This window comes from Cryptotermes secundus, unplaced genomic scaffold, assembly GCF_002891405.2.
Source record: "Cryptotermes secundus unplaced genomic scaffold, Csec_1.0 scaffold250, whole genome shotgun sequence".
NCBI classification, from domain to species: domain Eukaryota; kingdom Metazoa; phylum Arthropoda; class Insecta; order Blattodea; family Kalotermitidae; genus Cryptotermes; species Cryptotermes secundus.
This window is the reverse complement of record NW_019738873.1, coordinates 946,137-966,968: the sequence shown is the minus strand read 5'-3', so window position 1 is coordinate 966,968 and position 20,832 is coordinate 946,137. Positions and strand designations below refer to the sequence as shown.

General features: G+C 38.3%; 1 protein-coding gene across 1 annotated transcript in view; it reads left to right on the top strand.

Moving 5' to 3' along the window:
* The window catches only part of LOC111871136 (dedicator of cytokinesis protein 7), a 64,866-nt gene that overhangs the window by 5,778 nt on the left and 38,256 nt on the right, over window positions 1-20,832 (top strand). Inside the window, 12 exon segments of the mRNA XM_023863996.2 lie at window positions 391-607; window positions 3,348-3,530; window positions 4,416-4,537; window positions 7,486-7,765; window positions 8,668-8,836; window positions 10,661-10,854; window positions 11,439-11,619; window positions 13,084-13,209; window positions 16,489-16,627; window positions 16,955-17,096; window positions 19,223-19,411; window positions 20,327-20,430. Of these exon segments, the coding sequence (XP_023719764.1) occupies window positions 391-607; window positions 3,348-3,530; window positions 4,416-4,537; window positions 7,486-7,765; window positions 8,668-8,836; window positions 10,661-10,854; window positions 11,439-11,619; window positions 13,084-13,209; window positions 16,489-16,627; window positions 16,955-17,096; window positions 19,223-19,411; window positions 20,327-20,430 (2,046 nt within the window).

The window sequence follows — 20,832 nt, the reverse complement described above, 5'->3', positions numbered from 1 at the left end:
TTAAAATGTTTGGGACGAACTTTATGAAACTTTTAGTAAGGTGAGTTCATGCTGTGAACATTTTATTAATATTATGGCATATAGACTAGTCACTAGGCAAAGGCCTTGAAACAAATGAGATAGCAGCCGTTGCTATGCAACAGTGCAGTATACATGCCTATAAAACAGAAGAGATACTGTTGAGAACTCTGTTATGCAGCTTGTTGCTAGGCAGCTTGAACAGTTTGAATACAACAGTGGATATTAAGGTGTTTTCTATGCATTATTGTTATTCATCATATTCCAGTATTCTATTTTGTAAGTTAAGCTTAAATTGTTACACCTTTCTCTATGTCAACTTCTGTACATTTTTCCATATTGCTTGTTATTGTGAATTGTGTCCTGTTTCAGGGATGAGTTGTTTACTCATGTTCGTGACTGTGTTCAGTTGTATACTGAGGACTGGGTAGTTGTTAATTACCAGTACCGTCATTTGTCTAGCAGTAGTTGGGTGCGTGACCGAGGAGGTGAAAGGCATAACCTTGTTCAAGCTATACCACGTCAGGTATTTGAAGTTGACCATGATCAACCTGTCTTTGTCAGCTGCTTTGAAGATGAGGGCTGCAAGGTAATCCTCAAACGTAGCTACCTTGACATACAGCCATACCTCAACCAGTAGTTTACAGACTTCCAGGCTTAGGATCGCATTAAATTCACACCCAATTAGGCTTAGACTCTGAATTTTCAGACTTACAAATCAAATCTTAAATTTTATACTTCATGCCAAAGTTTGGTAACAGTTATCCCCCATTCCTAACTGGCATGCCACATTAATGCAACACTGATTTTATAAAGGAAATGGCCAGACCTGTTGAAGATGGAGTTTATTGCTATAATGATGTCCTCAGCGTGAATGAGACAGTAGTTTTGTAAAAAAGAAATTCCCACCAGAATCAGCCAGTAGTACCAAGGAGGAGAAAACAGTGCCTGCATTCAAAGCTGCAAAAATGGCCTGACTTTGATGTTGGGTGCAAATGCACCTGGGCATTTTAAGTTAAATCCTCTGCTGAAACTCTTAGAGCCTTTAAGGGGATTAATAAGGGAACTCAACCGTTGGTTTTGATGTCAAATTCTAAGGTTTCAGTAACTAGGGATATGTTTTATGAGTTATCATTTTGTGCTAGCAGTGAAAAACTGTCCTGTGCTCCAGGTCATCCTCCTTACTAGTATGATATTCACCCTAAGATTAAAGTTGTGTTTGCCCCACAACAACCCTGCCAGCCCAAGGATCAGGTTGTTGTCGCAGTATTCAAGGCTTGTTAGCTAAAGAGAACCTTTGTTCTGGCTGGGGGCAAGACAGATGTAGGAGCCCCTACCCCTGAGGAACTCTGGAATGTATATAACATCTCGCAAGCTGTTACAGAGATTGCTGATTCTTGGGAAGAAGTCAGCAAACTCTTGACTGAATGGAGTGTGATGATGGAAGCTGTGCCCTCAGTTTGTTGAAGATACCCAAAGGTTTGCAGTAACCGAGACTGTGAATAAGGCCAGTGAGGAATTGTTTTTCATCAGCAGGTCATTGAACCTTGAGGTGGATACACAAGATGTTGAGGGGGTAATGGGCCAAATTTTGGACTAGAGACTGACTAACCCATGGTTCGTCAACTGTGTGTCTTCTTTGAAGGAGAATTACTTCAGTTCTCAAGAATTATTTAAAAAGTAATATCCACACAGTTTTGGCAAACCAGTAAGATTTGACGTAGATGCTTTTGGAAAGTGTAGCCACAGGTGGCAAAGCATTTTGTGAATTTTTTCACGACCATATAGAAACATTTTATGGATAAGTGATCATGTAGAGATTATGTAAACCTGTGTAGTATCTCGCTGTCACCTTATGGCCTGATAAAGACCCTCAGCAGTGTGCAGAACTGCTGTTTGATGGGGCTGTAGTATCACAAAGTTTGAGAACCCCTGAGCAAACCTGACAAGAACATAGATGGTACCTTAAAACAGGCTGCACATCTTTTCCTATTTATTATATATACAAAAATCCTACCATTTACCTTGACATGTACAGTTCATAAATCTGGAAACATGGACACCATCTCCAGTTCAGGAATAATGTGAAAGTGACAGAGGAAATATGAAGTTATATTGTGGTCATTTGTAATATGTATGTTTTTCAGTATATTATCCATGTTATTTCTCCCAGATATGGGTCAGGATAGCTCAGTCAGTACAGTGACAGGCTACAGGCAGGATGGCCTGAGTTTGATTTCTATCAGTGCAAAATTTTTCTCTTCTTGACAGTGTTCAGACTGACTCTGGGTCCCCCCAGGCTCGTATCGAGTGTGTACTGACAGCTTTCCCTCAGGGGTTAGAACAGCAGGGGCATGTTAGCTGAGGACTCACCTCCACTCCCATGTGGGTTCATAGCATAGTGCTTAGCTAATTAAGCACTGGGAAAACTACATTTTTTTTTTTAATTTTCCCCAAATACATTCATTAATGTGATGGCTGGTAGTATGAATAAAAATTGCACTGAGTTGCTCTTTTCATTATCAGCACTGTTTTAGTTTTTTTATTTTTTGGGCCTTGCAAGGACACCTTGTAATATCTAACTAGAGGAATTCTTTGTAGGGTCCTGTGTATTTGCTTTCACTCCTGCCTCCATTTTATTTCACAGAATTGGAATCATTTTAGGTGAAACCCCTGTTCTTCATAATTACTTGAGTGACAATATAAATTGTAGTGAACTTACTGTCATGTTTAGAATAACCACATAAAATGTATTTATAATAAGTGGATTTCTGTTACTGTATTGATGTATATATCTCCATCATGGTACACAGCATAATCTTCGTTCTAGCAGAATGTATTTTTCTTATACAGCTGGTTTGATCACTAGTGGGTGCATGAGTAGGAAGTTTTTGCTTTAAGTTGGTCTTACTGGAAGACTGTGGTTATAAAGCATGAATTTGTAGATGTACTATTGGTAATTTCAAGACTCATGCCCTGGTTTAGTTCTGTATATCTGTTGTAATTTATTATCCAACATTCTTTACTTTTACTTCCATAAAATATACTGTACATGATTACCTTTGCTGTTATGTTTTAATTAATACCTCTTACTTTAAATTCAGTTCGCAGATATTTTAATGTTGTTGAAGTTCTTTATCCCATGGCATATTACAGGTAATATGTGTCTTAGGGTTGATGCATTTATACTAAAACTGTTATGTGGAGAAAATGTACATGAGATAAGTTCGCTGGAATCACAAAATCTTTATATAAAATAGATGCTTTTTCTGTTTAGTATTTTTCATGCTTACAGGGAGAATTTAATTAGACTTGCTTACATTTTGCAGCCAGATTCTGGTGTATCTTCAGCACGTCAGTCTGTTCATTCGGTTGACACTCCACGTGGAAGTTGGGCTAGTTTTGACCTTCGTAATTCAGTGAGTGACTCCCTGATCCCTTCCTTACTAGAGAGAGTTCCACCTGAAAAGATAGACCAGTTGAATGAAGTCCGACGTCAGGAGGAGAGACAGGTATGCATATAAGCCATAGAGTTTATGTAATGATGCCCTCATGTACCTACACTGTACACTAACTGTGTCTTAATGATGCTTTGTGTCAGTGCTGTTCTCTGTCTCCCACAAAATAGCATTGGCTGACAGTGACATCAGTGAGGTCCACCTCAGAATAACATTGGCCAGCAGTTACGTATTGGACAGGCTTGTTGCCAGTTACATCTTTTATTTGTGACCACTGTTCTGCTAGTCATATTAGTATGGACCTTGACTGTTGTAAGCTTGCAACTGCACTATTTTATGTCTAGAGTTGAAATAAAAATATAGTGGTGGTACATTCTTTCACCCAAGTTGAGACTTGTTACATCACACACAGGTGGGACCATGGATCACTGAATTACAGACCCATATTGTTAAGTTCAAAATTAAGAAAGGACCATGGAATAAAAAAAAAATTGTAAATTATGGTTTAGTGTGTTTGAAATGCAGTATGTATACATACGTCCCTCAGTGTCAGTTAGAAGAAATAAGAGCCTAATTATTGCACCTACCCATTTCTTTTATTTATTCCTTGTGGCCCTAGGGTTGATTCGGCCTCTAACAGAAATAAGTACCAGGAATCTTCCTGGGGGTAGAGGGCAGTGGGTGTGAAAGGCTGACAATCTCACTGCCACCTGTGAACTGAGTGTCTGGAAAATATTGGAGCCTCGATGTCTCACAACACTGTGGGCCTCCATGGCCTGTTACAGGAATAGCTTTAATTTTTTAATTTTAATATATTTTGTTTTAATTTTTAGTCTCAAAATATGGACCCTGCAATTATGTGTATGTGTCCTCCATACAGTGATTTTTCTCTGATTTTATTTTGAGTATAACATTCATTCTTTGTATTTATTTTTGTAGAGTGCATTATTCTCCTTGTATCCACCAGAAGATGAGGATGAAGTTATTGAGAAACGAATACCAGCTGAAGTACCCTGTGAACATGTTGTACATCGCATTCTTGTCAGATGCATGCAGCTGAAGTGAGTATTTTAGGGGAGTGGGATGTGGGTAGGTGCTGAGTACGTGAATAATTGGATGGGTGGGTGGGTAATTGGACTAAGCAGGAAGTGGAAAGTGTCTAGAATAATGAACAGTTAAGCAACATATTCCAAGAACAAAATACGTTACAGTAGCCCTAATGACATACATAATTTCTCCATTAATAATTTATAATGTGTTAATTATTATATTTATAAATTGCCAAAATTATACAATACTGTCTTAATATGTTTATTAACAAACTGGTATAGTAAATAAATTATGTAATGTCACACCTGTAGTTTATATGGATAAGAGTATATGCATACGCATTTCTTGTACCTGAATCATTATGTGATACTTAACGAGGGCTGTACTGGAAGCAGTGAGCAGCATCAGTGTGTATGTTGCTTGAGCTCAGTGAGACTGGGGGTCATACAATCAGTAGCTATATGTGTTATCTGGAATCTGAAACTCAGGTCTAGCTCATGTGTACCGATACTTACCCATAATCTGTTTTGACAAAATGGCTGTAAATGATACTTCATTGTGATTGGATTCCATATAAAGGAGAACAGTTTTGTTGCAAATATGTGTAATTGACTTTATCATGTCTATGAACATTCCTGAGTGGTTCGGTAGCGTGCATAGTTGGGTGAAACACTTCAGAGATGACGACAGGGACCTCACCAATCTGCTTCTCTATGGCCTGCCAAGAACTGACACAAGAAAATACAACAAGCAGAAAATTGATGCACTCACCACAGAAAAATGAAGGGTGAGAAATAGTGCAGCTTGGCATTGGACTCAATACAAGCAGGAAATTATAAATATTTTAGGATACAGGGAAGTTTATTGTCATTAGATTTTCCAGCTGCTGATGGATTAGTACAGTGGCATTGCAGTTACTTCAGTGACATGCTGCTGAGGGCGGTTACTTCTTACTGAATATTGTGGCTGTTGGTGAAAGCTGGTTCCACTGTTTTCACACCAAAACAAAATGATACGGCATGGTATAACATTATGCTGTATATTCAAAGGAGAAGACCAGAACCGTCCCTCAGCTGGAAACATTGTGAGACAAGGTTCCTGGGTTGCCAAGGGGTGCACATTGGTTGATTTTCCACCCAGAAAGGAAATTGTTAGTGCGGATTACTACATTACAATGCTCCAGACATTGTGATGTGCACTTTGTGACAAGTGCTGATGAAAAGACACGTCTCTCTCCAATATAATAATGCATGTCCTCACACTGTGCACATGATGGTGGGGAAAGTTGAGAATTTAGCATGGGAGGTGCTCCCCTGTCCATACAATTTGGGCTTGGCCCATCATCCAACCACCTGTTCAGGCGCTTAAAAATCAGATGAAGGGCGAGTGCTGTGAAAACTCATTCCAGCAAACCATGCACACATGGCTGTGAAATACTGATATGAACTTCTATCACAGCATTGTATTCAACTCCAGCACCACTGGCAAAAATTCCTGGATTGTTTTGGAGATTCTGTGGAATAATAATGGGAAATTTCCCAGTAACTCCAGGTAATATCTGTTTTTGTACATACGCCTTTGGTTTAATATAAAATAAATGCGCCCATGATTTTTTTGTACAGCCTATGACATATTAATGGGTGAACCAAGTACTTTAAAGTGTATCACCATGTTGTTTGTCATGTTACCCTATTTGTAGTTGATCTGCATTTAGCCTCCAATTCCACAACCGTCAGTCTGAAATAGGAGCTATTTTGTGTTGCAAATGACTTCAGAAATGTGAATTTGTGAATGCAAGTATGAGAGCAAGTATCTCATGAAGCAAAACGTCATTGGTTAAGTTAACTGGCAGTGAACCATAAAGGTTGCAGAAAACAGGTTAACATGCATGTTGGCAATTAGTTTAAGAATAACTGGCTGGCCTTCATTATGGTCACTGTTGTAGGTAATATACGGACGGACTACTCTTGCACCAACATGACCATAAATTTTGAAGCTATTTGGTCAGCTATTAATATGTAAATAAGTACCAGTTATAAATAGGCCTATATATGCTATTGGTATATCTGTCTATGGCTCTACAGCCATTATGGACCTTGGCTGCTTTTTCAGTTTCTTGATCTATACACAGTCAATAGGACTCCTTGGATGGGGGATCAACCCATTGAAAGGCTGCTCCCTACACACAGAATAAATGCGCATAAACATTGATGCCTCAATTGGGAATCGAACGAACGATTCCAGTGTTCAGGCGGGCAAAGACAGTTCATGCCTTTGACTGCATGGCCACTGTGATCGGTGGCCTGTATATGCACACACCTGAAGACATAGAATTATGTAAGCAATGTACAAACAGATGAGTAAAAAAGACAAAAAGGGGCATGCTAATCAAGAGACGTTAGTGTAAGACATTATTCTTAATTTAGGTGAGTATTTTCATAGCATTTGAATTTAAGATGATATTTCCTTTTTTAACTCACCTTAAATTTGCTTAAATTTGATGTATCTTCCTTATTTACTTGTTGCCATACGTAAGAAACACACTGTTCCACCCATAATTTTCAAGTATTTGAGTGTAAGACACATTGTGCATGAAGATTACTGTTCAGATTTCCCTATTTCTGTGTATCAAGTTGTTATTGAATTGAATTGAATTGAATTTATTTACATTCTATAAATCCTAAGCAGGTTAGTACCTTTGGATACAGAACAAGTCAAAAGGTTACATACATAAGTACAGGCAATTTTAGCTTAAAAATTAATATAACTTAATTTTACATCATTCTCTATTTACATTGAAGTATTCATCTAAAGAGTAGAAGGAATGAGCATGTAGATAATTCTTTAACTCTGATTTAAACTTTTTAGTATCATTGCCCAAGTTTTTAATACTTTGTGGCAGATTGTTGAACTGATAACTGATTGTTGATAAACTGATTGGAAGTATTCTTTGATATAGGTTGGATCTGGAAGTGGAACCAATTTTTGCATCAATGGCCCTGTATGATGCAAAAGAGAAGAAGAAACTGTCAGAAAACTTTTATTTTGACATGAATCCGGAAGGATTGAAACATATGCTGAGATCTCACATTCCGTACAGCGATATCAGTACATCAAGTCGGTCCTGTATTTTTGATATAACCTATCCATCATCCGACATGTTCTTGGTCATCAAGCTAGAAAAAGTTCTGCAGGGAGATATAAATGATTGTACCGAGCCGTACATGAAAGATGACAAAGTAAGAATTAAGTTCAGATATTAATAAAGAATTAATAAATGATTCATGGACGGGAATGAGAGTGTGATCTGTAGCTTTGCCAAATGTGGACTGAGCTGAAGATGTTACTGCTTATAAACTGATGTATTGGTATGCAAAATGAAGTGTTTGGAACTCTGTTTTCAACTGAAAGTACTCTGTAGCTTTGATAAATTTCTGCTGTCATATAAAACAGAAAAATAAACTTTCATTTTTGAATGTCAAAATGTAGAAACGATCCATAGATAATGCATAAAGAGATGAAATACCAACATCTTAATCCATGTAAGTTTTTATAAGGGTGAAGTACAGGACATAGTTAAGTGCAGCAGATTCTTCAATATTACTATATTCTTGTGATTGTCATGTTGTAACAGGGTTCCACTGCACAGGTTGGCAAGGTGGTAAGGCTTTAGACTTTTATTTAGAAGGTGCTGAATTTGAATCTTGGGCAGGCTACCAGCTATCCTGAAGGAAGTTCTTATTGCTTTTCTTTTGTTCATCCAGGCAAATTCCTGGATACTATGTCAATTAAGGCATGAACATTTCCTTACAAATACATGTTAATTCATCATCATACCATCATTGCTGTCTAGCTACTGACAGCACCATAAAATAATGCACAAAACAAGAAATAAATAGTTCTGTTATGGATTTTGTTGAAATTATTTACTAGATCTCACTAAAATCCTTACCCATAAGGAAAAAAGATAGTATACCAGTCAGTCAGTGAACCATCAAAAGTCTTCATCTTTCTTGCTGATGTCATGAAGTATTCATGACAAAGCATCAAACAAAAATTGAATTCACTGAAGAAAATTGTATTTTTAGTGTTGTGTATTTGTGGAAAACATTGGGTGTTTTAGTTCTGAGTATGTTTACAGAATAGAGACAAAGTTCGTGCTAATGCTGTGGCAGCATGCGAGAGACTTGGGAAATATCGTATGCCTTTTGCATGGACAGCAATTTATGTCATGAACATTATTAATGGAGTGAACAGTTTGGAGCGGGATTCTGGGAGTGACAAGGAGAGCACAGGTTCTAATAGTCTGGGTAAGTTTTGGAATGAAAATATTCGACACATATGTACGCACATTAAATTGCGTTATATTCCGCGGATCAAAAGTTAGTCAAAAATGACTATAGGATGTGGACCACTGTGTGAATTAAAGTGTGAATCAGTGTTAATGATTGTTGCATTTTAGATGGAACATATGATAGACTGTAGTGGAACCTCAATGCAACAGGATGCTTAAATATAATATTATGTTTTTGGTTATTTATAATGAAGTTCATTAATGAAAATATGTGTTCACAAGGAAGGGGTAGGGTCACTAATCTCATAAATAGATTTCTACAACAGGTTTGGCTCCCATCATGATTCTAACCATCTTCCTTTGTAATGTAAATACCTTTTTGATGTCAGATGAATTATTCTGTACTTCATTAGAGAGTGAAAGCAGGCAAAGTAAATTGATTTGAGAGTGTCAGTGTTGTTGATATATAGATATGATAGTAATTTTTAAGTTCTACGCAGTGCTGTAACAGTTACATTTTGTGTACTGGACCATTATTTTCCAAATTCTAAACTGAGCTCAACATGTGATGTCTTTTTATTTGAACATACTGAGAAAGATCAGCTGCAATTTAAATTATTTTTCATTTTTAAAGTACCATACTTGGTCCAACAGTGAGTTGGAACATAATGGCTTGATGTTGAACCTGTACAGCACAAGAACAATGTTAATTCTTGTTGCATGTAAATGTGATATTGGATGGAACTTAACAGAGATTATTAAATAAAATTATTGTTTGACATTTAGATAACTGGCTTTTGGGATGTGGTGCTGTGTTGTCTTGTAGTTGTTTATGGATATTTCTGAAGGAAATGCTCCATCCATCTACTGCCCTGAAGATGGAGGCAGCACATTCTTCGAAAGCATTCCTGAACTTCTGCAGGATGACATGACATCCAAGAAAGCATTTATCTTCAATATCATGTCATTAGAATTATAACCTCAAATTTCACATTTAATGTCATGTTTGTACTAACTGTGATAATTTATGTCAAGTGACAGTTTGTTTTTCATTACTACTTCAACACCCATATGGCATACGTCTTGGTTGTTTTGCTGTGTAGCCTGGCAGCTGGGTGCCAGCCAGCTTCCTGCTTCCACCTCCAGGGTCAAAGATGGAGGCACTGTATTCCACTGAAATGGTTTTACCCACTTACTAGACTACACACAGAATATCACAATGTGAATCTTTACTGCTGTGAAAACCTCAAATCTTTTATAAAGGATTCTCATGGGTGACCAAATGGGCACAAGAACAAACAACCAATGATTCACACTGTGTGAATGAATTTCCTTGAAGTCTGGAATCTTTCTGTCCAGACAGATTATAATGTGGCTGGAAATGGATGGATGAACTGCTCTAGGCTACTAATTCTACCTAACCAGGTCATTCCTTTACATACACTGGATTGGAATTGTTGATTGGACTCTTACAATGCTCTCTGTGTGTTGCTTCATAATAATTTTATTGTTCTTCATAATACAACCTATACGGTTTCTTTTTCTGTTAATGTAGAGTGCTCTTTCTTTAGTTCTGTCTTCTGGGATATAATGCCATACAGTCTGAAAGTCAACCGATGTTGTAGAGTAACATGTCACCTCTGTCTTCACAGTTGAAGAATCAACCAGACAATCATAGCTGTGCTTGCTACCTACTTCACTGAGGTGTCGTGTTCCTCTGAAACGTTTATTGACTTTCAGCAGACAACATGGCATCCTAGGAAGTAGAACTCTTCATAACCATTGCTGTGAGAATCTCAAATCACTCAGAAGTTTCATTGAAAAATTTGGCTTTTTGCAGATCGCAAGTCAAGCAGTAGCAGTTTTGATCAGTTCAGAAAAAGGGCAAGTGACATGGGCTCCTTGACACGACGTGGTTCCCTGGAACGTCGTAGTAACTCTGAGAAGAGGAGAAGCTGGTCTCCAGAAGATTTTGGCTCAAGTCTGGATACATTCCGTCCTGTCACTCTAACAGTATCCAGCTTTTTCAAGCAGGTTAATTCTTAAAATAAGGATTACAGTAAAATGTGAAGTACTTATCATTAAAGTGAACCTAAAAACAATTATAAAATTTTAGAAAAAATTAAACTTCTTACATACAGAATACTTTTGAAGTGGGAGAGTAAGTAGGTTGGAGGTTTTCTTTAATTGTCCTTGTAATATTTCTAAGGCAAAATTCATTTGGTCCTGCAGTCTGTCTTGAGTGACCAGTATCTTTCCCTCACAAGCAAAAACATAGTATTTGAAATTTGCNTATTGTGAAGTGACAGGAAAAGTTTTAATTATTTTTATTCTTGAGAACAGTGGCTGGGGTTTAGAAGTATTACAGTGAAAAATCAGTCTGTTCAAGAAAATTTTTATTCTCATTTCAGTTCTCAAAATCTTTTCCAGATTCTCATTTCTGACTCAGCTTGAACTGAAAAATTCATTCTCACACTTGCCTAGTTGCTATCATTTTATATTACTTTAGTGAAGAGCTTGTTACTTAGAAATTGTATTGACATTACATTTGTTCACATCATTGCTGTGTTACCTTCACAGAAGTTGCATATTTGTCAAAGGTTTATTACTGCTTACAGGAAAGTGATCGTTTGCGAGATGAAGACCTCTTTAAATTCTTACAAGACCCAAAACGTCCATGTTCTGTTATGAAAAAATTGAAGTGCATACCTGGTGTGTTGAAGTTGGATATCTCTCCATGCCCTGATGAACCCAAAAATTGTCTTACTCCTGAGTTGGCTCATCTTCATCCATATCCAGGTAAATGTGTTATTGTGACTGATATGTTTAATGATAGTGATGAAGAGGTACTTAGTGGTCCAGAAATATGATATCATACTTCAGTGGCATGGTGTGCTGTGGCGAAGATCTGTGTTCAAGATTGGCTGGATCCAATTTCTTTTCCCCTACAAAGACAGAAGAACTCCATCCAGTGTGACTATTGAAGTTTTTACTACTTGAAAACTTAACACCCTTACATGTTTCGGTCCCTATAGACCAGTGCTTCTCAACCTTTGTCAGGCCGCAGCCAGGTAAATTCTTTTTCTATAACACGAGGGCCCGGATATAATTGATGCCAGGGCCCGCTACCGGGCCGCGGCCCAGCAGTTGAGAAACGCTGCTATAGACCATCATCAGAAGGACATCAATACTTTTTGGAAACTACTATCACAATGGGTATTTTGAGTGTTAAAATACACATATATGTATATATATATATATATATAATTTTTGTAATGCACAATATATACAAAATCCAACTTTTCCACAACTACAGCAGCTTTCTTTGTATATTAAAGTTATTATAACTTTGTTATTTAAGTTAAAATTTATAAACCAAGTAGGTTCGTGTCCCTTCTCCTATCGTCTTTCTTGATGAGGGCTGAACTTGTGCCACCTGTATATCTTGAGAAGGAGGTTCTTGGTATCCTCCTGTGTTTGTTCGTGGTGTGCTGTGTTGTTTTTACTCAATAGTCACACTGGACGGAGTTGTTTTGTCTTTGTAATTTGTTAGTGTGACGGACCAGAATGAAACAAATGAAATTCTTTTCCTCTCTCTCACATCTCATAACAGTGAAACTTCGTGAATGTAACAAATTTCAGATTTTCTGCATTTGTTGCTCTGATTACACACTCCTGTCTCCCATGATCTGTCTTCTTCTCTTCCCCCACCCTCTTCTGTTATATAGCCAGCCCTTTCCAAACTAGGCTGACTTCAACCCTGAAGATGGAGGCAGTATGTTCCTCCTAAATGTTGGTACCTACTTGCCAGACCACATGTTATAGCATGGAAGACCACTATGAATCTCCAGTTGTGAAAACCTCATAATTTGTACAGACTGATCTGGTTAATGTTTGTTCTCTGTTGCAAAAGTTTGATTTCTGTTGTGTTTCTTAGTAATGATTTTTAATTTGTGAAATACTTGTGTTGTACCTCAGGAAGATGTTAGTGAGTTTCAGCACTAACATTATTTACTGGATTTGCCATCATCATTTTCATCCTTCTTGTTGCTCATTTTAACTTCCACCTTCTTGCTCTTCCTCATATGATTAAATTTCATCCTGTCATTTCTTAAAAATTATTGTAAATGTAATTCACGTAAGATGGTAGATAATTGCCACAGAGAACCTTTGATGAGTAGTAATTTTTGTTGATTAAGATCTTCTGGTGTTTCTAAAGTTGTGCAGTGTTCAAGGCTGTAATTTGGTTGTGAATTGTTTTAGATGTAAATGCACGACCAACTAAGGAAGTACTGGAGTTTCCCCCAAGGGAAGTTTTTGTTCCACATTACCTATACAGGAATATACTGTATGTGTATCCCAAGGAGGTAAATTTTGCTAGTCGAGCAGGTGAGACATTGCAGCTTCATTACTACTGCTGTATTTACTCATGTAATCTACAAAGTCCTAGTTTTAGAAAAATTTCAGGAAAAAATTGAATACTGAATTTTTACTTCAGGTAAAATTTCAAACTGCGTAATTTTCGTCGAAAGTGTGATTAAAATTAAATTCATTATGGTAACATGGTTTTATATTTTCTGAGGAAAAAAGAAAAAAAAAAGATAAAAGTAAAGCTGTCCCTGTAACAGGCCATGAAAACCCATAGGGTTGTAAGATGTCAAGGCTCCCACATCTTCTAGAAAATCGGCTCACAGATGGTGATAAGGTTGTAATCCTTACGAACCAACCACCCCTTACCCCCAGGAAGATTCCTAGTACTCATATCTGTTACAGGCTGAGTCAACCCCAGGGCCATAGTGCGGCTGGAGGGATTATAGTCAATTGAAAAATCCAGTGAAATCGAGATTCCATCCTGTGACCTTCTGGCTTGTAGCATAGTGCCTCAACCAACTATGCTACCATTTGCCACATTTTCTGAGAAAACTATGCATTAATTGAAAAGTTCCCCAGTTTGAATCAACAAATCATATGGTGGACTCCAAAGGCGAAAATATCCGTATCACGTTGCTACATCGCATTCAACTGCATTTGCTTCAGTTGAGCATGTGCAACTGTGATATGAAAAGTCATATTTACATATTTACTTTCAGACGTAATTTTGAGGTGAGAATTGCATAAATTATGTGAGTAAATACAGCATTTTAAATTTTTTGCAATTCATTTTTCATTGCTGGTTTATGTTATAAGGGGATAATGTGTTTTTATTCTGGCTGATAAGAATGCAAAATAAAAATAAAGAATGAGGGCAGGCTTGTTTTGAGTTCTTTTGTGCATGAGAATGATATATGCACAAACTCCATCCTAAGTGCAACAATTTATTGTAGTTCTTTCATCTTCCTTTATTCTACACTACATGTTTCGGCCGTAAATGGCCATCATCAGGTGTATACTCTCACGTAGCTGCTACACTGCACGTAGTTTAAAGTTTATAAAACACCAGTCTTCCCAATTGTTCACTTCTCCATTGCTAACAGGTTTCGATATATCAGAATCCTCTCCGCTGTCATCTGTCTGATATGTACAAAATCTTTGTTAACCTACACACGTCAATTTGATTTTCAAAAACTGGCATTTTTAAAATCTTTAATTCAGATTTTAAAATTTCTTTAAAATTTTTTCAAATTTTAAAATTCTCAGGGGTACCCGCCCTATGTCTATAGTGCTGCAGCGGCTACTTATTGTTTTCAGCACTGTTCATGTATTATTCTGTGTAGGCTCCCCGTGTGCATGCCGCTGCTTATCTTTAATACGTGTCACGTATTAAAGATAAGGCATATGGGGGGATGGATGTGTGGATCCACGTTTTCTTAACCTCAGCACTAGTTGGAGGTGAGTGGTCAGCTTCACGCTGTGGCTGCTTTACACCTTGAGAAATCTAATACAATTTTGTAACCATTTTGAACTTTTCAACCATTGCATTATTTATGTGGTATAGTGATCTTGTCCTGCTATTAAAATAAATTCACGGCAAGTTTTCTGAATGGATTTTCTAGTATGTATTACACATTCTCATTGACATAATCAAGAGAAAGGATTGGGTTTGGGTTTTTTTTCCTACTTATCATTATCATCACCTTTTAGGTGTGTGTGACTATAGATGGGTTATGGTTTGGCTATTGAACTTATTGACCACTTATATACACCATTCAGAATTACACTTTACAAATCACTGACACACGGAGAGTAGTGTCCTCAGTCTGTTATAGTCTCCACTAGCCATTTCATGGCAACGGCTTCTGCTATGGGAGATTTTTCAGCTTCCCTCACTAGAGGCCTCTCGTCACAGCCGCCCACACAGAACTCTCTTCAACTGACAACTCAACTAACTGGGTCCCAGGCTGGCGGCTATTTCGCACCAACCTCCTAACCTCCTCTTCACAACCTGACTTTCAACTGAACTCTCTCACTCACCAACCAGCTACTTCACGTCACTTCACTCACCTGACTGCTCCAGAACTCGACTACCACACTTATAACATATCGGGATGAACCGCATAGAAAACACCGTTTCCATTGTTATAGTCCAACAATACCTTGATTGTTACATGGAAACAGGTGTTTGTTTATTCGTTTATTGCATAGCAGTGATTATAGTTTACAGAGTCACCATTTAGCAACAGGTCTATATGTCTGGGAGAAGAGCAATACATTTACAATATTGCGGGATAAATAATTATATCACCGGTCACAGTAGCCGAGCAGTCTAAGGCATGTACTATCTTTGCTCGCTTGGAAAGCGGGATCGTGGGTTCAAATCCGACTCAGGGCATGGATGTTTATTTTGTGTGTGTGCGTTTTTCTGTGTTTGTGTACAGGTAGAGGCCTTGTGACGAGCTGATCACCCGCTCAAGGAGTCCTACCGAATGCGTAAGATCTAGAAAAACCGAACTGAACAGAGAAGTTCATGGAGGTAGGCCTAGGCCCACTGGGGCTGTAGTGCCAAGGAAAAAAAATAATTATACCTTGACCTGTCAGGAGTACATGGAGAATGTGCAATTATTTGTATCTTGATTTTGAAAGGGATAAAAATGATTCACCTTACAAGTTGGTCTTTAAATGGTAACATCTCTGTGGTACTTGTTGCCTATACAATATGGCAATTAATTCCATCTACACTTTATTACTTTGCAGTTTTGAGGGTGATCTGCAGAGCCAAACGCATTTGCTTCTACATAGCATAAGAATAAAACAGTGAATAAAGTGTTAATGGAATTAATTACGGCACACTATAATTTAAAATTTAATCATAAATCCAATAAACAGTACTAGATCTTATTGACAGAAGTGGTAATTCTTGAAGAAACAGGATAGTACAGTTGCTATAGTGACAGGTTACTTGCTGGATGACCAGAGGGTTGGAGTTTGAGTTTTGGTACGGTCAAGAATTTTCTTCATGTCATCCAGACTGGCTCTGGGGCCCACCCAGCCTCCTATCTAGTGGGTACTGGGGGCTCTTTTCCCAGGAGTAAAGTAGCCATGGTTGAAACTGACCGCTCACCTCCAACTAGTACTGAGGTCAAGAAAACATGGATATATACAGGCACACCCCGTCATATGCATTCATGGCATAGTGCTTAATTAGTTAAGCACAGGGATAACTTTACTTTTATTACAGTATACTGGTATATCTCATACAAGTGAACACTCATGTCATTCTGGTGTATGTAGGGTCTGCAAGGAACATTGCTGTGAAAGTTCAGCTCATGTGTGGGGAGGAGGATACTCATGCACTGCCAGCAATTTTTGGAAAGTCATCATGTCCAGAATATACAACTGAAGCATATACAACAGTCAGCTATCACAATAAGTAAGTGACATAATTCATACTCTTTGGTCACTGGACTTATCAAAGTGTTATTACTAGTCATGCTAAAGTTCTAGTTAAAAATTATTGTGACTTCATGCTAAGAAGTCATTTAGATGACTGATATCTTGCATTTTTTACATTTTGATGTCAGTTAAGGATCAGCTGATGTCAGAAATGTTGCCTAATTTTTCACTGATTTTCTCACGCAGTAACTTAAAAAAATGGCTGTGACAAGTTTCTACATAAATATTTGAATAAAATGTTATATCATTGCACTTTTTACCGTTTCTATGTGAAACTTAAATTTTGTTAAATTGCAAATGTTAGGAGTCCTGACTTCTATGATGAAATGAAGATCAAGCTTCCAGCAAACTTAGGAGACCAGCATCATCTTCTCTTTACCTTCTATCATATCAGCTGTCAGCATAAAGTGGAACAGACCACAGTTGAAACACCAGTCGGCTATACGGTGAGTCAGCTTGCTGTAGCTGCTTCTACGGTACGCAGGTTTGATTAAGTTATTTTCCTGATAATGCTTGATTCAAAACTGCATCGTGAGAGAGGACATGTAAACACTACAGTAATTGGTGTCGTGCAATGTTTTTTAAACAATTTCTTGAAGAAGTTATTACATGAAGAAAGCAGTCTTCTGGGATTTGGCACCATGTATATGTGGTGTTAACTGACGTTTTGGAGGAAATCCGCAAGCGAAGAGACCGTGAGAACCGGCAGTAGCAGACTGGAGGCGATATGTTCCTCCAAAACGTCGGTTAACACCACATATACACAGTGCCAAATCCCAGAAGACTGCTTTCTTCATAGTCTCTGCCGTGAAAGCCTCAAATCTTACAAGTTATTACATACTACATTTTTATGTAATGCAGATTATTCTTTTTCAGTAAGAGTGAAAAGTATTACAACTTAAGTGAACAATAAGCATCCTTGTCAAATGTTGACATTCTATTGATGTATATAATATTGTCATGTGCAGAAGGGTACACATGTTGAAATGACAGGTTCTGGTTTGGATGATTGGATTTATTAACAGCTTGGTTACACACTCTCATGTAATTACACTTAAATACAGCGATATTGCTGATTTACATACACTTCATAATCAACTGTTACAGGCACACTAGTCCTCTCTTGGTAATGAATCTCAACACAGAAACTGCCACTTCAATCACTCAAAATATTACACATATGATCTTCCAATTACACTTGACATCCTCACAGAGTGACCTTCTGCATTCCTGGTTCCACTTTGCTTGCTTCCACCACTCCCAACTACTGCCAGATACTGACTAATACTGCCGAATACTGTTCTTATATAGTCTCCGCACCGACCACGCAGAAAACAGCCTATATTGTTGGAACGTGTTTACTGAGCGATTGCCCAGCAGCAGTTGCGGCACGGACTCCACTGTTGTATGATGTCACAGCCTAGCATGGAAGGGATGTTTACCACTATGTAACAATGGCCTGGGTCGGGTTATGTGACGTCACTCACGGAAACGTAGAGTTCACGTGACTCGTATTCACTACTGCAGTACGACGTCATCACACCTGCACAGGAGTGTTGTTTACTGGCTGGCGCTTAGAAGCCAGTTGCATAACCTCGTTCCACATCTTGTCACTGAACAACGGGTTGACATGTCACACTATGTCCCTACAGTTGCACATTGAGTGCATGCTGCTGTGTGTAGTGTACATACATGGTCTCTTCTCTCCTCCCCTTGTGTTGGCAGGCTCTGTTGCCGTGTGACTCAGGATATTCTAAATATAATAGAACTAAAACTGTTTGAAAATGTCCATAATTTAATTATGCTTTGTGTGGCATCATGTGTCATATAAAAGTGAGTAAAGTAAAGCTATCCCTGTACCAGGCTGTGAAGGCCCATAGGGTTGTGAGTCATTGAGGGTCCCACATTATCTAGACAGTTGGCTCAAAGATGGTGGTAAGGTTGTCAGCCTTACGCGCTGGCTGCGCTTTACTCCCCAGGAAAATTATTTAATTAATTCCTGGTACACATTTCTGTTAGAGGGTGAGTAAACCCCAGTGCCTAGTGCAGCTGGAAGGATTAGGTCAACTGAAAAGAATCCAGTGACCTCATTAGGACTTGAATCTGCAACCTTCCGGCTTGTAGCATAGCCCCTGAACCACTATGCTACTGCGTGCCCCCTCATGTCATATTCTGATATTTATTCAGTTGGGCTTGATTTTCACAGAGCACGTTTATGTACTGGTAACACTATTAGCTTGAATTTAGGCTGTACCCTGTTTGAATCTCAGTTTATTGTTTCGTAAAGGTTATAGTTTCACTGTCTGTTGGGGCAGTTGCCAAGATAGTACCTTGGAATATGCCACAACTACTTCCTCCTACATCAGTAGCTATTCACCATTTGTGGACATGTTCCTGTTTAATTCATTGCTGTTTAACCATTGCACTGCACTGCACTGCTATCGCTCATTATTTAGACTTTCTTTGCCTCGTGTTACCATATCAGATTGTGTTTTTCTGTTTACATGGTATGTTTTGGATGATATAAACCATAGTAATAGAGATTAGAAATAAAATTGTTAATATTTTTCAGTGGTTGCCAGTATTCCGTGATGGCCGCCTTCATGCCGGGGAGTTCTGCTTACCAGTCATGATTGAACACCCTCCACCCAACTACTCTTACATTCCACCTGATGTCCTTTTACCTGGAACAAAGTGGGTGGACAACCATAAAGGCATATTCTGTGTGAACTTGGAAGCAGTTTCATCAGTTCACACACAAGTAAGCTTTTCTGTAAGGCAATTGGTATATAAGAGGATAATGTCATTGCTTAAAACATATTTTCTCTATCTGTATGTCCTGACCTACTCTAAGAGTAGTTGTGAAGTTATCATGAATTATTTGAAATGTAGGTCAAGTTACTGTGTTGTCACTGTTATGACTTTTTATTTTTGTGAGTTGTATGTGTTATACTTGAGGTTGTATCTGATAGTAATGTAATGTGACTGCATTTAAGAATTTTATGATTTTCTGTGTTTGTTGCTGAAGAATAAAAGAATAATGTCCCAGCAAGGATTGGAACCTCGACCATCCCACCTATAGCCTTTTTCATAACTGATAGGGCCAGTGTGACTCTCCTATGTGGGAGTAACAGATGCCTAGTATAGAGCAGGAATGTGTGGAGACACTATTGTGCCTGCAGAAGTGAGCTGCTTCTCCTTTGTTTTGTGTTTATCATGGTGTATACATGTAAGCGGCGTGCATGTGGTAGCATAGTACGTTGAGGCACTATGCTACAAGCTGGAAAGTCACAGGTTCGAGTCCTGATGACTTGGATTTTTTTCAGTTAACCTAATCCTTCCATCAGCACTATGGCTCTGGGCTCAACTTAGCCTCTAACAGAAATGAGTACCAGGAATCTTCCTGGAGGTAAAGGGTTGCCAGTGATTAAGGCTGACAACCTAATCGCCATCTGTGAGCCAGTTGTCTAAAGAAAATGTGGAAGCCTTGACATGTCACAACCCCATGGGCTTTCACGGTCTGGTGCAGGGATAACTTTACCTTTTACTTTTATACATGTAAGTGTATGAAGCAGTGGCTGTATGTATTTAGAATCTCTCTCTGCTTCCCTTCTGTTATGTTAAGATGAAATGCATTAAGAAAACTGGGTTGTATGTGGAAGTATGTGTGATGCAGGACAAATTCCTTGACCGCTTCTTGAGCCTGAATACTGTCCTGGAAGAGGGGAACATCCCAGCACGCATTGGAGAAGCAAACATGGAGTCTGAGTTGAAAGCTAGGTAAGGTACTCCTCTGTTTAATTAGTGCTGTAGAGAACACTGTCATGATGATTGTATTTTGTCCCATAAGGTGTATATACACTGCTACATCACTTAATATTCCGCGTAGGCAAGAATTAATTGGTTACAATTTTATAAAGAAGTGTGACCCTGAGGTTATTGGCCCCAGACTTGAATAAATTCAATGTTAAGTGGGGAAAGTAAACTCAAGATTAATAGGATACCATTATCCTAAACACAAGTATCTTTAAATGGAGATGCCACTTATATACTTGGCTCAGCAGCCTCCGTAGTCTAGGGGTAACGTTCCTGCCTCATGACTCAAGGTATGCGGGTGGAATTTTTAAGGGGGGAAAATTCAGGGAACAGGTCCTCTGGGAGGAGTCCTGTGTTATAGATTTA